The sequence below is a fragment of the Zalophus californianus genome, chromosome 4, assembly GCF_009762305.2.
Source record: "Zalophus californianus isolate mZalCal1 chromosome 4, mZalCal1.pri.v2, whole genome shotgun sequence".
In the NCBI taxonomy this organism is placed as follows: domain Eukaryota; kingdom Metazoa; phylum Chordata; class Mammalia; order Carnivora; family Otariidae; genus Zalophus; species Zalophus californianus.
The window spans coordinates 2,252,174-2,266,976 of NC_045598.1; the positions used below are offsets into that span (position 1 = coordinate 2,252,174).

Consider the following 14,803-nt stretch of genomic DNA (forward strand, 5'->3'; position numbering starts at 1 on the left):
ACAACGTGCAGACGTGAAGCTGAGGGCCACGCGAGAGCTCCAGCTCCAGGGTGACTTGGAATCACAGGAAATGGAGTGGAAAGACAGGAAGAGAGTGGGTGAGGACGACACTGTGAAGCTACTGAACCCTTAAACCTACACGAGCTCTCCAGCCCCGAGCGGCCCTAAGACCAGGAGGCCCCCAGTCTGAGCTAGCTTTTCTGCTACTTACAACACAGCAAACCCTCAAAGCTCAGTAACCATACATGACTCGTATGGAGGCCCTACTGAAGTCAGTTCTGTCACTTTACAAACATGGTCTTATTTATTCCTGGAAACAATCCTTCAAGCAGATATTTGTACATTTTTATAGAAAGGAAAGCAGAGGCTCAGAAGGATGGGGTGTCCCGGACCACTGGCTGATGGGGCAGAAGCAGGCGGGAGGCCTGCACATCTGACTGTAGACAGGGCCTCCCAGGGGGGTGTCATTACCTGCTGGAACATCTGGGCAGGAAGGTTCTGCGGCTGTGTGCCCTGATCCATCCCCTGCACGGGGAAAGCCTTGGCACCGTGTGGGTCCTCCGCATGTGTCTGCTGAATAAACTGCACACAATCTGAAACCGAGTTACCTACATGGGTCTTGAGATGAAGGTCTGTGGCGCGCAGTGACAGGTCCACTGTGGAGTGCTGAGAAGGGCCCAGGGCATGCGCTGGAGGCTTTTCCTGAAGGAAAGGCTCTGCAAACTGGCTTTCTGGCGCCCTGTCTTCTTGCGGGAGGGACGGCACTGGCTGTTGGTGGCGAGGACTGGCAGAGTGAGCAAGGGGCTGGAGGGGCAGGTCGGAAGGCCTTCGCACCTGGGGAAAAATGGGACACTTCACTCCCAGTGCTGTTGCCACACCATTCTGGGGGGGGGGAACGCGACCATTTAGGAAGGCAGAGAGACAATCTGCATCAACGGTGTCCCCCAGTTCTGTCCCAGCCTTTCAACTACCCCTCCATGGTGGCCATGTGCCCCACAGAGCACACCGGAGTGCCTGCGTGACAGCAAGCACAGCGCCTGCATCACCCAGCGTGGAAACACGCACACGTACCTGCCAGCAAAGACATGGTGCGTGGGGTAGGAAGCACCTGGGCGGGACCCCAACCCTGGCGTGGCCGTGTATCCTGTGGCCGCAAAGCAGGCTGTTTTGTGTCATCACGACACAGTTACTGTGGGTCATGGCGGTAAGCGTGCCGGACAGATGCTCTCATTTAATGCACACCCCTTTTACCCCACAACGGGAGATAGAAACTGAGGCAGAGTGGCTAAGGAATGACCCGGAGATCCCACCGCCAGCAAAGGGGCCAGGTCGGAGCCCAGGCAGTGAGGCTCCGGAGTCCGCACCGTCCCGCACGACTCTGCCACATGGGGTGAGCACCAGCTACCTGTGGGGTGCTAAAGGTGAGCGGCGGAACGTCTCCCAGGACACACGGTCTCAACAAGCCGAGGCCGTTAGGATTAACGGCACACGACCCTCCTGAGGCCATCATGGGGCGAACGTGGGGCAGCGCTGCCTTCAGTTCGTTGTACCAACGGGGAAGCCGAGCCGGGGGGGGGGGGCGAGATCCGCTCTCTCCTCCGCCCTGATCTGCCTGCAAGTGCGTCCAGCAGCAGGCCCCACAGCTGACGCCACCTGTCTGAACCGGCACCTGCTTGTGACGGAGCCATGCGCACGGCACACACGCACTGCGGACACACGGGCGCTGTGGGGCGTCTCCACGGCCCCAAGGACCGCTGCCCGGGTACCTACCGGCTCGGGGTCCACCAGGCTGTGTAGCTGCAGCTGCTCATACACCTGGCTTCGGAACTGCTCCATCTGCTGCTTCTTCTCCTTGGCCAGGTCATAGTCCTCCTTCTCCACCGCACAGCGCTTCTCCACCTCGTACCGCCCGAGCCGCTCTCCGACCTGAAGCACACGAGGTCGCCCTGCTTCAAATGTGCACCCACCCCCAGCCGGTGCAAAGCGAGGCCTGGGTGACGGGGCTGCTGCCCGCGTAGCCTGCTCGGAGGAGGGGCCAAGCTGGGCCACGCAGGGGCGGCTAAGAAACTGCATGAATCCACAGGGACGGTAAACATCTTGTGTTTTTCTACCACTTTGGGCGGCAATGTGGCGTCTGAGGATGACGTCTGAAGAGGCTGAGCGTGTGCCTTCATTTACATTTTATTTAGGGGCTCATCCGTCCGTAACTTTATTTTGCTTACCCCCTTGGACCCACGCTATTACCCATAGCTTTTAGTGGTCTACGCCTTGGCTGTACCAGGGCCAGGACCACTGCCTGCCTTCTCACACACTTGAGGGAGGACTGTTCTCTCCAGGAGCAGTACCTTTTGCAAATCAGCAATAGCTTGTTTTAGCTTCTTGGCATAGTCGTAACGTTCCTTTTGGACAGCTTCACGTTTTCTTTCATCTAATTTACGTATAATCTGGGCAACTTCTGGATCTTGGTACATATCAAAAGCTAAGTCATCTAGTGGAGAAATATAGTCAGATTTCCTAAAGGAGAGAAATGAATATTTTAGAGCTGACTTTGCCGTAGGTGACAGCGTGGTGGCAGAGGGAGCCCTAGGGGCTCATGATGGAGGTAGAGGTGCAGCAATGGCAGCCCCCACACCTGCTCCCGGAGCATTCTTGCCGGAGAAAGTGGAGGCTCAGAAAAACCGGGAATGGGCTTCAGGTCACCCAGCTCTTACGTGCAGGCAGGTCTCTCTGACTCCGCAGCTTGTGCCCCCGCCCATTACTGAAACCGTACTGGGGGCATCTGAGCCTTTGGTGCATTGGTTCTTCCACAAATATTTTGAGTGTGGACTCTGTGCCCAGCTCTGTTCTGGGCACCGGGCACATAACAGTGCCTGTGAATCATTTGTAGACTAGGGGAAGCCCAAGCCAAAGCAGACTGCCAGGCCCCATCTGTAGAGAGGCTGACTTGGTGGGTCCCAGGTGGTCCAGGTGTCCACATTCGACACCAGCGCCACAGGGAGCATGACAAGCACGAAAGATGCAGACGGGCCATGCCGGGGCCTCGGCTCACAGGGTCAGGCTGCACGATACCCCAAGTCCTGGCTGGATCAGAACAATCCCTCCAGGAATGAAAGATCTCTGTAGTGATCTGAGTAACCCGTTCCTGGTCACCACTTCATTCTTTCTTTCAAATTCTACAGCAGGCTGGCAGCTTTGCCCTGGGTCTAACACTTCGAATAAGGCCTAACCACTCAACAAAAATGCTGGCAGAGGACACATTTCAAAGTCTCTGTCTGCTGTATCAGCTACATAAAATAAGCCAGGTGTTAGCTTTGACTTGGGTATTTTTATATACAGGTAAATTTTATTTATTTATTTATTTATTAAAGATTTTATTTATTTATTTGAGAGAGAGAGAATGAGAGACAGAGAGCACGAGAGGGAAGAGGGTCAGAGGGAGAAGCAGACTCCCCGCTGAGCAGGGAGCCCGATGTGGGACTCGATCCCGGGACTCCAGGATCATGACCTGAGCCGAAGGCAGTCGCTCAACCGACTGAGCCACCCAGGCGCCCTACACAGGTAAATTTTAATGAAAATATTTCTTATCATAAGAAATTTCGTTGTCTAATAATAAATTGAAACAGGACACGTGATGACATCACTTTTCAGAATGATCAAACATCCCCCTAACACTTCCCGACTCCTGGAAATCAGGCTGTTTGCTTACAGCACCCCCACCGGGCCTGGGGGTTGGCTCAGCTTTGGCAGCTTTGAACAATATCAATTAATCTCAGTGAGGACCAAACAGCAACACGCTTTGGTACTGGCACAAGGTTAACTATTTTTACCTAAATACATACTATACTTTTAAGTCAAAGTTACTTTGCCTTGAAGTCCTGGAGACGAAAACAAAGAATTTATTATGAAAATGCTACAAAGAAACACATGACGTCATCTGGCGTGGGAGTCACAGCTCCAGGGCTGTGTGTGGGCAGCTTCCTAAGAGCCGGTCTTGCCCTGCCCACGACCGCCCCCCAGCGGTGACCCTGGCTCGGCCCAGCACACAGCCTTCCACAGACGGCTCTCTCTTTACCCTCAGGAAAGCCCCGCAGATGAGTCAGGATAGACAGACCGCGGTCTGCCAGTCCAGGTGGCTAACCTGATAAAGAACTGATTTAAACAGAGTCCAAATAACCCAAAGAACTTCTATGGGAGATCCTAAAACCGACCAGTGGGATTGGCTGCCCATGTTCTACCAGCTGGAGCTTCACTGAGGGCAGAGCCAAAGAGCTGACCCGGGGTTGGTGCCGACGGACAGGGAGAGACAGTGTGGCAGTCCCCACCTGGAAAGGTAAGGGGGGCACTGCCGTTACTGTCAGGCACAGGGAGAGTCTGCGGGAGACCGACGGGCTGCGTAGGGGAGAGGTCACTTTCCTCACTGTTTCATACACATTAAGGGACTGCCTTTACTTTCTAAGCACTCCCTACTGACATCCACCCCGTGACAGCCAAGGCTGGAGGCCCAGGGAGGCTCGACAGGAAGCAAGGCAGTCCAAAGCAATGAGAAAGTTCTTCATTCTTAAGCCGGGCTCTTGTGCTTGCATAAAATATGGAGAGAGTCTCTCTGTGGTCACTCAGGAGCCACTTGCTGTGCTAAGTGTGTGCACCAGTGGACAGTGAGCCTTGCTTCTGGTGGAGCCTCCCCTGGACCGGCAGCCTGGGCTTCACGAGGGCCCCAGGCTGAGGGAGGTGGGAGCCACACCATCATGGGGTGGACGAGAGTGGGGAGGGCTTAAAGCAGATATAAGATGAAGGCTCTAGTAACTGATCATCTGGGTCAATTAATTCCTTTAATTCTTACCTACAAAGTTGTCTGTGCCAATAAAATATCAAAGGATGGCCGACAGATCTTTTACCTGCATGTAGGAACTTTCTAGTAATACCTGAACACACAAGAAATGGAGCGGTCTCCAAAGGGCAATAATTAAAGATGTGCTAAGTAAAACAGTGACCTTAATCTTTAAGTATTTAAGTCAATCCCATTAGTGGCTTAACTAGCTCAGAACTGAATTTAGAGGCTCTCGAACCCTCAATCCTCTAGAGCTGACTCACACTTTGGCAACTCTGAGGGGAGTCTAGGAGCTGATGGCCTTGTGGGGAGGATTCTTACCCAGTACAAGTTCCTTCCAGAGCTGGGTCCTCACTGTTGTGCCCCAGATAATGATCAATCAGCTTCTCTCTAGAGGTCTTTGGGAGCAAAAAGTTCTGGTTAGTGTCTCAGAGGAAAACAGGAACAACACGAAGCCTTAACTAAGAGGTGGCGCAATACATAGATGTCAGCAGGCTTTGAGAATCTTAGTCTTTTGGAGAGACAGTTAAAATTCTTGAGTAAAAGAAAGTTTAATACACTACAGCTGCTAAAAATTATCTGCTAATTATTCAACAATTTTATAAAGATTTTCAAGATGACACTTTTTGTGACAAAAATAATCAATCCCCTCATTAGAAATACATTTTCTTCTTTAAGAATGAAACGTCCCAAACTTACGATATTGCTTTCATCACTGAAATCTGCAGGGTCTCCAATGATATTTACTGCAACCAGAGCAACCTAAGAAAGAGTTAACCAATCGAAATTAAGTATAAAATGTTTGTGATGACTTCCCCCCTTTATTATAAACTGCTTGCTCTTACTGTCATCAAATGGGACGATGTACACCAAAGCACATTCATTGTAAAATGTCAAGCTATAGAATTATTATAGTTTTTGTAAATTATGTAAGTTAATATTCTAATGCCTAATCAAATGGTTATTTTAACGTCCAAAGTACATTAAGACAATAACGGCTAAAAGCTCCACAGTTTTAACACAGCATCACATCAAACCCTTCCCTCATAGTCCAGTACGGGGACCCATCTATTCAATCTTGGTAAACGGGACAATGGACTGAAAGCCTGTGTTAACACAGCTCAGTTTGTCTGGGTCTGTGGCTCTCCCTGAAGGGGGAGGACTCCCCTTCCCACACCCTCTCTCCCTTGAGCATCACCGCGGTGGAACTAAGTGAGGGGGTTTTACTGGTGGGGCCGACGGAGAAAGCGGTTAGCGATCAATCTTCAGGTTCACGGTCAAGCACTACTGTGGTGGACCCAGCCACGGAACTACATCCCAGAGCTCTCCTCAACTCACAGTGGAATGTTCCACTCCTCTTAGAGGGGGTGGGGAGTGTTGTCAATATCCATGCTAATGAAGAGTCTGCTTTGGACACAACTGATTTTTACTACATGAATCACGCCAAAAACAAAACTAAAAGAAAAGACAAGAAAAAGGAACAGAAAGATGGGACGGGAGGGAGGGAGAGAGAAGAATGAGGACTTGAAATCACATCCCCAAGTCCTGCCAGGGGACTTATCCTGCAAAAGTTTAGCGCGTTTATCTAGAAAGAGTGTCACCTAACAGAAACAACACAAGCCAGCTAGATAATTTTAAATTTTCTAGTAGACACAGTAAAAAAAATTGTAAAAAGCAGCAGATGACATTGATTTTTAAACCTAACATCACCACAATATTATCATTTCACTGCTTAACTGATTCTTTTCCTCACACAAAGCCTCTGAGTTGGAGTGTCCAGTTAGCCCGAGCGGCCCATCACACTTGGGTTGGCCAGGTGCCCAGCGCGCTCCCGCTGTGTGGGGTGGTGGCTCCTGATCGCACCGCACGGCTCCCAGAGAGCTTAACGTTCTGCCATAAAAGTTACCATCTTAAAAAAAGATTTGAAATGCCTTTGCCAAGGGGCGCAGGGTCCTGGGATGCTGTGAGGAGGTGGGGAGCAGTCAAGGTGAGGGCGCGCATCTCACCTGATTGTATATGTTGTACTTGTTGACGTGGTTCTCGTGAAAAACCAGCTTCAGGAACTGTCCTACTGCATCCACGTAGACGGACTTCAGCTCCCGGGCTTTGCAGCCTGTCTTCTCATTGTCACAGAGAGAGATGTAGCTGAAAGGGAGAGCACACGCCGGAATCATGCTGACAGAAAACGTGTGCGCAGCAAAACTGAACTCAACGGGTTTTGGTCCAAGTCAAGTCTAGAACGGAAAAACCTTGGGAAAAGCCCAGGAACGGTATTCTAACCCGTTCTCTTGAAACAAGTTGTGCATCTGAGGAGCAGAGGCGAATGGTGCTGACACCCCAACAGTACTGCTTACCGAGCACGTCTCCGCTCAGAGGCAGCGCACCTGACCCCCACGGAAGTCTGACCAGGACCGGGAGCAGGGCGGTCCCTGTGTTCCCACCGCTCAGACACAGGGAGAGTCGGGCCAAAAGTTCCCGTCACGAGCCTTCGGTCTCACCCTTACCCAAGTCTCCGGAACCGCTCCGCCTGGTAGGGCACAAAGTACTCGGGCAGGCTCTCGCTGATGTAGAACTCCACTTTACTTGGGATCATGTACTGGTGGGCAAGCAGCTGCAGCTTCCTGATTCGACACCTCTCCACCATCTGAAGGACGATTTCTTGTGGAAACTGGCAAAATCTGAAAGCAAACACGCGTGTTTGTCACACGGTTACTGCGAGGGTTTCCGGCTGTGTGCATGGCACCCCGCATGCATCGAGGTGGTCTGCAGGGGCTGGCGCCAGCGCCCCACGCTCGGTGGAGCTGAAGCTGCAGTTCGGACTGCCACCCGATGCTTTTGGCAACTGGAAAATGGTCTGAAATGAAACGGTTTCAAATGAAGTTCAACACAAGATAAAAACATCAATCTTAAGAGGCTGTACTGATGGGAAAGACAGAGCCAAAGGATTTTGCCCAGGAACCCAAATGCTTTAGGAAAGCCACCTGCTCAGGGAATCCGAGTGACGAGTGCCTACCATGCATGCTCAGTGGTCTGCAGGAGAGGCCTACGACTGTCCACAGGGAAGCTTCTAGTTTTTGCCTCCTAAGTGACAGAGCACATTAACCACCTACATGAGAACGGGTTGGAGAACCGCGGCTGCAGGATCTGATCATGACTGAGCAACAGAGCACAGTGTTCAGACCGTGGATACTACGTACGCTGAGCTGGCAAGCGCTGGGTTACTAGAACAGTGGGGCGTCGAAGGCCCTGGGAGAGGGAAGCAGCCAAGGGTGGAAGAGCTGGAAAGGGCCCGGCGGCCTTGTGGGTGAGCCCACTCCTGCCCACTGGCCATGCTCCAACCCCCTGCCACCTCTCCCAGCAGCCCCCCACTCCACTGAGAAAACAGGCCTCAAATGGGACTGCTCCCCGAAAGGAGCAGCATCCCTGCTGGTGCCCCATCCCCTACTCACTCCCCTGAATGGCACCAGAGCCTGCCTGCCCCCACCCAGGCTTTTCTCTCCCCATCACTCCCAACACACACACTCTAGAACCCCCCATTGTAAGAATCCCCCCTGTGACCCCACATCCTCCTTGGCTCCCACGCCGGCACAGCCCTCTCTCGCACCCCTCCCCCTCCAGGGCGCTCGGCCCATATTTCCACAGCTTACTCTCACCACGGCCACCACTGAGCCCCCGGACGTTGCGTACAAGTGTACCTCCTGGTCCCGGCTTCATCCAGCCCACAGGCCTGAGCCCGGATGACTGTCGGGTGCCCTCCCCTCTGTCCAGGCATGCACTGCCCCTGGCTGGGGTCCAGGCTCCTTCCTCTCCCTACATTCCCCATCGGGGAGCCTATCAGACCCTGGGGCTTTAAAAACCTCCCGCTTGTCAAGGAACCCCAAAGAGATGTCACCCCAAGTCCAAGCCTATGCTCCAGCTGGTGACGTGACATCTCCCTGCAGACGCCTGACAGGCATTACATACGACAGACAAAACGAACTCCTGACCCCAGCCACCCTCCCCGATCCCTCGGGGCCCATCTCCTCGTCCCCCTGCTCTGCCACCAGCGGGAGGCACCGCCGCCCCCGGGGCCCTGTTCGCACGATTAGTAACGGGGAAGGGAGAGCGCACGGCAATCTGTGTCTAACTGCGGGGGGTGTGCCGGGGTGTTGGCGGAGGGTGTGCGGTGAGGAGGGGCGGGTGGGCTCAGATCAGATGGACTCTCAGCTCGGAGGCGCAGTCGCCCAGAGTCTTCAGAGATGAAAAGCTCGTAAGAGAGGTGCACTTGGGGCAGGAGGGCAGCTATAGGACAGGCTTGCAACACGGACACTCCTCAGTCCCCCATGGCGGGCGAGCGTGGCTCCAGGTGTGTAAGATATTTACTGCTCTCAAATGCCGAGCATGTGGGTTATGACGCTGGTGAGGTCACTCCAGGCATAGAGACACTTAGTGATCGATCATGAAAAAAACCCCTCTGAAGTGGTTTAAAGAAAAGACAATGGACAAAATTTGGAAGTGTATGTTTTTTTCAAATCCTTCAGAAGATGGGCCTAGGACTGTGTTATTCAAATGTAGTTTATAGAACTCAAGCATGAATCAAAGCTGTCCTTCAGGGATACGAAGAGGTGACAGGATGGTGGGGAGCGTGAGAGGCAGGGACACTGAGAGGGGGCGCGCCGGGGTGGGGAGCCAGCCTCACGGGCAAGAAGCTTGATCAGGCACTTGGGCTCCCGACCCCTTACGACTCTATCTTTGGTGAACACTGAAGACCTCTCAGGAAAAGGCTTAGTTTCAGAAAGATACTAACTACTGTTACGTTATGCAAGTAATGGGCATTTTTAAAGGTATCTTGAATATACAGATATTCAAGGTAATCATTTTGAAAGAGGTGCTCTTGGTTAAAGTTTGGGGTTCACAAAAATCTTACCCACAAGGAGCACAGCTGTGAAACTAAGGAGCTCGGCACAGAACACGGGTGGGAATGGGGGGCCCAGCAGGCAGCCAGGGAAGACAGCTAAACAACACTGCGTGGGCCCTTCTCCCCCCCTCCTCTGCACACATTTCTTAAGTGAACGTCAGTTAATGCTTTCAGGGAAAAAGGTCCAACAAGTTTTCTTTAAAAACATAAATAGAAGGAAACAACATCCCATCACTGCACAGAAGGTGCGTGGTTCTGAGGCCTGAGTGGTAAGACAAAGCAGAAGCATCAAATGAAGGCAGCCCACGGCCCCAGCCTGGCCCACCTCGGTGACCTCCACCCGCTGACGGTTGGTGCGTGAATCATCAGTTCCCGGGCACTGAAGCCATCTTCATGTCCAGACGAGCTGACGACAACGAAGCCAATCTTGTGGGGCATCCTGGGCGCTGGGCTGTTTATAGGGCAGGAAAGACTTTAAGATAAAGGAACTTGGTAACATTTTACAACATTGAACATGTTAGCTCATGCCTTGCTCATAGACAAAATAATTCACAAGGTATCAGAATTTTCCCATCACTTTGAAAAAATCCAGGTTTTTTTGTTAAGTGTTTCCCCTAGGAGCCTCTAACTCTATTTAAGGTACCATTTATCTTGACTTTTTCCAAATATATGTCCTAAAAGTTTGACCAGTGTTGTGCGTTGGTTTCCCCCCCAAAAGAGGATGAAGTCCTAACTCCCGGTACCCGTGAATATGAACTTTATTGGAAATAGGGTCTTTGCAGATGTAATGGGGTGAAGACGAGGTCGTGCTGGAGTAGGTGGGCCCTGATACGAAAGCACCGGTGTCCATCTGAGGGACACAGACAGGCACACAGACAAGGAGGCCAGCCCAGGAATGCCAAGGATTGCTGTCAGCACCAGACGGTTGGAAGAGGCAGGAATGATCCTCCCGTGGAGCCTTTACAAAGAGCGTGGCCCTGCTGACACCTTGATTGTGGGTTTCTAGCCTCCAGAGTACATTTTTGTTGTTCGAAGTCATCCACTTTGTGGCACTTTGTTATGGCAAAACCAAAGAGTTTTGTTAAGATACAAACACCAAGTTTTTTTTTTTTTTTTTATAATTACTAAGAAACTAATATAATCAGTATGCTAATAAGGTGTACAAAAATAAGGGGAAAAGGGACAGTTTAATCAACAGCATGGTAACTGCTGAACGCAAATGCATGGCTCGAGCAGGGAGGGCAGGACTATAGGGAGATATATGCCAGGGGTGGAGATGTGCACCTGGGGCCCGCTTGAGATATTTATGTATTGGTTGGATGAAATTTTTGTCATTGTTTGGTAAACTGTTCATAGTTGAATATCATTTTGAGGATGGATGTTGTGATGTCTGGTTTTGCCTGTCCTGGTTTGAGAACAGCACCTCAGCTGCAGTTTCTGCCTGCACCGCTCCCGGGCTCGGTCAGTCTGCGGGTTCCACGTCCCTCCTCAGCAGCTGGTTTAGGGGCGGGAACACGAGAGCAGGACCCAGACGGGACCAGTGTGGTCCATCCCTGGACTCTGCTGGGGCTACGGGGAAAGAGAAGCCTTCTTGTTGGGGCTGTAGCCATAGAATATTTCTGGGAGGTTACTGGCGGCCACCGGTGGGGAGGTCCTGCCAAAGAGCTGGCTGACACGGGAAAACAGCCACCTCGGGAACCCTGAGGTTCAGCCACATTTAAGGCCCAAACTACTCATAAACTTCTGGTTATTTCCAGTTCCTGAGCCAGTCAAACTCCCCCTCACTAAGATAGAAAATAAAGAATTCTCCAAAAAGTTCTCTGAGATAGGACATTCTGTCAGCTGTAATCCTGAATAGGAGGTAACATAAACATATTCTGCACGATTTTGCTTATTTTAGTATGCTTGATGCATGATCTAGATCTTTTACTTTCATTCAGAACCTCAAATGACCTACATCAATAAATTAATTATTGGTTGGTACTTGCCAATGCTTCTTCGAATATATGAACAAAAGCATTAGTAACAGAATAAATAAACCATCATTAAAGATTGTAATTTCTGACAGTACATCAGGGGAACACTAAAGTAAACCCACTCAGAGATTCACATGTAATTTCATATGTAATTACATATGTAAAATCAGGATTCATATGTAATTTCAAGGGACCCCAAATAGCCAAAATAATCTTGAGAAAGAACATAGGAGCATCCACAGTTCCTAATTTAAAAACTTACTACAAGGCAACAGTAGTCAAGCACCAACGCTGAGTGTGATTGCACGCAGGTGTGATGCAGAACCCCACCTGTGCTCCCCCCAGGGATGGGGTTTGTCCTCCGTACCCTGCAGCTCCTCCCACGGGCTTGGGCTTTCAGCCCGGACGTACCCTGCACCTGCTCCTCCCCACTCCCATCCATCACGTGCCAAGTCTCATTGATCCTGCCTTTCAGATGACTGACTATGATTGAATCCACTCTTTTCCACCCCGCTGTCTTTTACAGAGGATGACCACGGACTGTCGCCAGCTCCCCCCACCTGGAGCACTCCCCCCAATTGTCCTGTGTTCCTTCTCAAGTCCAACTGGGGTCATCAGTATCTGTGTCCCAAACTCAGAGCTCTTGATGTGCTCCCTGTCCGGGGCTGAAGGGTCAACTGTGTCCTGACCCAATCTGCTGTTCGAATTCTGAAGTCCAGCCAAACTTAACTAAAGCTTAGTTCTAGCTCCCTGCTCTGAATTTCTCAAGTCCTTCAATCATAAAGGCTTTAAGAGCAGGGCCCGTTACTTCTAGTCCACCTTGAAATTAGTAGGCATCTATTAAATATATTTTTTTAAGATTTTATTTATTTATTTGACAGAGAGAGAGAGAGAGAGAGAGACAGAGAGAGAGGGAACACAAGCAGGGGGAGTGGGAGAGGGAGAAGCAGGCTTCCCACCGAGCAGGGAGCCTGATGCGGGGCTCGATATATTTTTTAAAAGATTTTATTTATTTATTTGACAGAGAGAGACACAGCGAGAAAGGGAACACAAGCAGAGGGAGTGGGAGAGGGAGAAGCAGGCTTCCCACCGAGCAGGGAGCCTGATGCGGGGCTCGATATATTTTTTAAAAGATTTTATTTATTTATTTGACAGAGAGAGACACAGCGAGAAAGGGAACACAAGCAGGGGGAGTGGGAGAGGGAGAAGCAGGCTTCCCGTGGAGCAGGGAGCCCTGCTCGATCCCAGGATCCCGGGATCATGACCTGAGCCGAAGGCAGACACTTAACCGATTAAGCCACCCAGTGGCCCTTATTAGATGTTTTCAACTGAATGTGAATATATCTCGAAATTCTAAAATCTGAAATACCCTTTATATTGCCCCTCTTGTATTTAGACATGTATTCCTTTACATAGTACTCTTGCCTGCAGATGGACACTACCTTTACAGCACTTACTGTGTGCCAAGGACTGTCCTCAGCCCTAGATACACACTTAAACCTTCGTAACAACTGTGATATAGGTTTGTTGTCACACAACTTTAGAGATATGGAAACTGAGGTACAGAGAGGCCCCTGCTCAAAGTTATACGGCTAGTAAGCCACGGAGCCAGAGTGTTTTTAGCTGGTTGGGTTCCAGAGTCCCTGATCTTCACCCACCCCCTCTGCCAAGGTTCTAAGCCTTAAAATAGGACCTTTGAAGTCCAAACAAAGGTTGTGTCCATATACTATATTGCCTCAAATATCCAAAACAAAGTACTGGCATTTAGGAACCAGGTAGGAGACGTGCTTGGGCACCGTAGAGACAACATTATTGCCTCACTTTAAGTAGCTGAAAAGGATTCCTTTTTGGCTACCCTCTTCCGAAGCTCTTCCACCTTGTGCCCGAGCGTCCTCTTTGAGGAAACCCTCCAGGGTGTTACATGACACTGGCGGTGTCCCTGAAGGACGCTACTATTACACTATAAAAATCACCACGGACATTCTGGGAAAAATCAAGGCCCTGCTGAATACTCAGCTACTGGCGAGCAGGCCTCCAAGCGGCAACTGCTGACCACGGCTGCCGTGCTACGCTAGCCGCCTGCGTGCACCCAGGTGGCTCGGGGGTTCCTTCCCCAGGTCTATCAATATGTACCTTTCCAGTGACGAATCAGGATCGTTGACATCTATGAATCAAACCGCAACAACTCGGCGACTTCCCAAATTTTGCTACAAGACTAGGAGACAAAAACCTTGTTTCCACTTTTTCTTTTTATGAAAACCTACATGTTACAAGAGTAAATGATTTTTGGTCAAGTAATCTCAAAGACTGAAAGTGCCACAGAGCCTGTCCGAAATCGAATAGGTACCAAAGTGGGGGCAGGGGTGGAGGGACGCGCGGAACCCGCACAGGGGCGGAGCCACATTCCTGCCCCGGCTCAGGTAGGGTTCGGGGTCCTCTGTGCGCCCACAACAGGGAGGTCCGGCCGTGCGGAGGGCACCCGCCGCGAAAGCCGGCGCGGGCTGGAGGCCACCGCCGACGCGACCTTGGGCTGTGGCGGGCAGCGCCCACCGCGGCAGGGGCACCCTCCGCACTAGCTCGCCGCCCCCGGCCGGATCCCCCGCCCCGAGATCGCGCCCAGCCCGGCAGGCCCCGCGCCCTGGGCCCAGCCCCCGGCCCCCGACTCTCCCGGCCGCGCCCACACCCACATCCGCCAGGCCCCGCATCGCGGGTCCGCGCGTTGTCGGGGTTCGGGGTACCTGTCAGGACCGAAGGCCCGCCCGGACCTCGGCGCCTGCACGGTCCCCAGGGCCCTCCGCCTCCCCTCGGCAGCGCCTTGCGGAGCTCAGGTGGCGCCTCCTCCGCCGTCCACGGCCGGTCCGCACCCCCGAGCCGCAGCGGCGGCGGCCGCCGAGGAGCAGCCCCGGCCTCCTGCGCCTAGCGCCAGGGCCGCGGCCGCGGCTCTCATGACAACCAGGCCGGCCGGGCCAGGCCGCGCCTGCGTACAAGGCGGGGCAGTGCCTCCGCTTCCCCGGGCCTCTGGGTAATGGAGTCTCTGGGGCACAGCGCCTGCGCACAAGGCGGGGCCACGCCTCCGCTTCCCTGGGCCTTCTGGGTAATGGA

The 14,803-nt window shown here is 52.1% G+C and overlaps 1 protein-coding gene across 8 annotated transcripts in view; it reads right to left on the bottom strand.

The window, feature by feature from the left end:
* CEP104 (centrosomal protein 104) overlaps positions 1–14,706 on the bottom strand; it is a 34,626-nt gene extending 19,920 nt beyond the window's left edge. For 2 of the 8 annotated variants that reach the window (XM_027610008.2, XM_027609998.2), the window contains exons 1-10: positions 14,440–14,706; positions 13,835–13,916; positions 10,051–10,176; positions 7,333–7,506; positions 6,835–6,973; positions 5,528–5,590; positions 5,150–5,226; positions 2,346–2,514; positions 1,771–1,926; positions 613–834 (exon numbers count right to left, since the gene is read on the bottom strand). In XM_027610008.2, the coding sequence (XP_027465809.2) occupies positions 613–834; positions 1,771–1,926; positions 2,346–2,514; positions 5,150–5,226; positions 5,528–5,590; positions 6,835–6,973; positions 7,333–7,506; positions 10,051–10,163 (1,113 nt within the window). In that variant the 5' untranslated portion in view covers positions 10,164–10,176; positions 13,835–13,916; positions 14,440–14,706. Of the gene's footprint in view, positions 1–471; positions 835–1,770; positions 1,927–2,345; positions 2,515–5,149; positions 5,227–5,527; positions 5,591–6,834; positions 6,974–7,332; positions 7,507–10,050; positions 10,177–11,148; positions 11,295–13,834; positions 13,917–14,439 lie in introns of those variants that run through there. The other 6 variants (XM_027609989.2, XM_027609956.2, XM_027609964.2 and 3 more) reach the window with 5 other exon arrangements.
* Between the last annotated feature and the right edge of the window lie 97 nt (positions 14,707–14,803).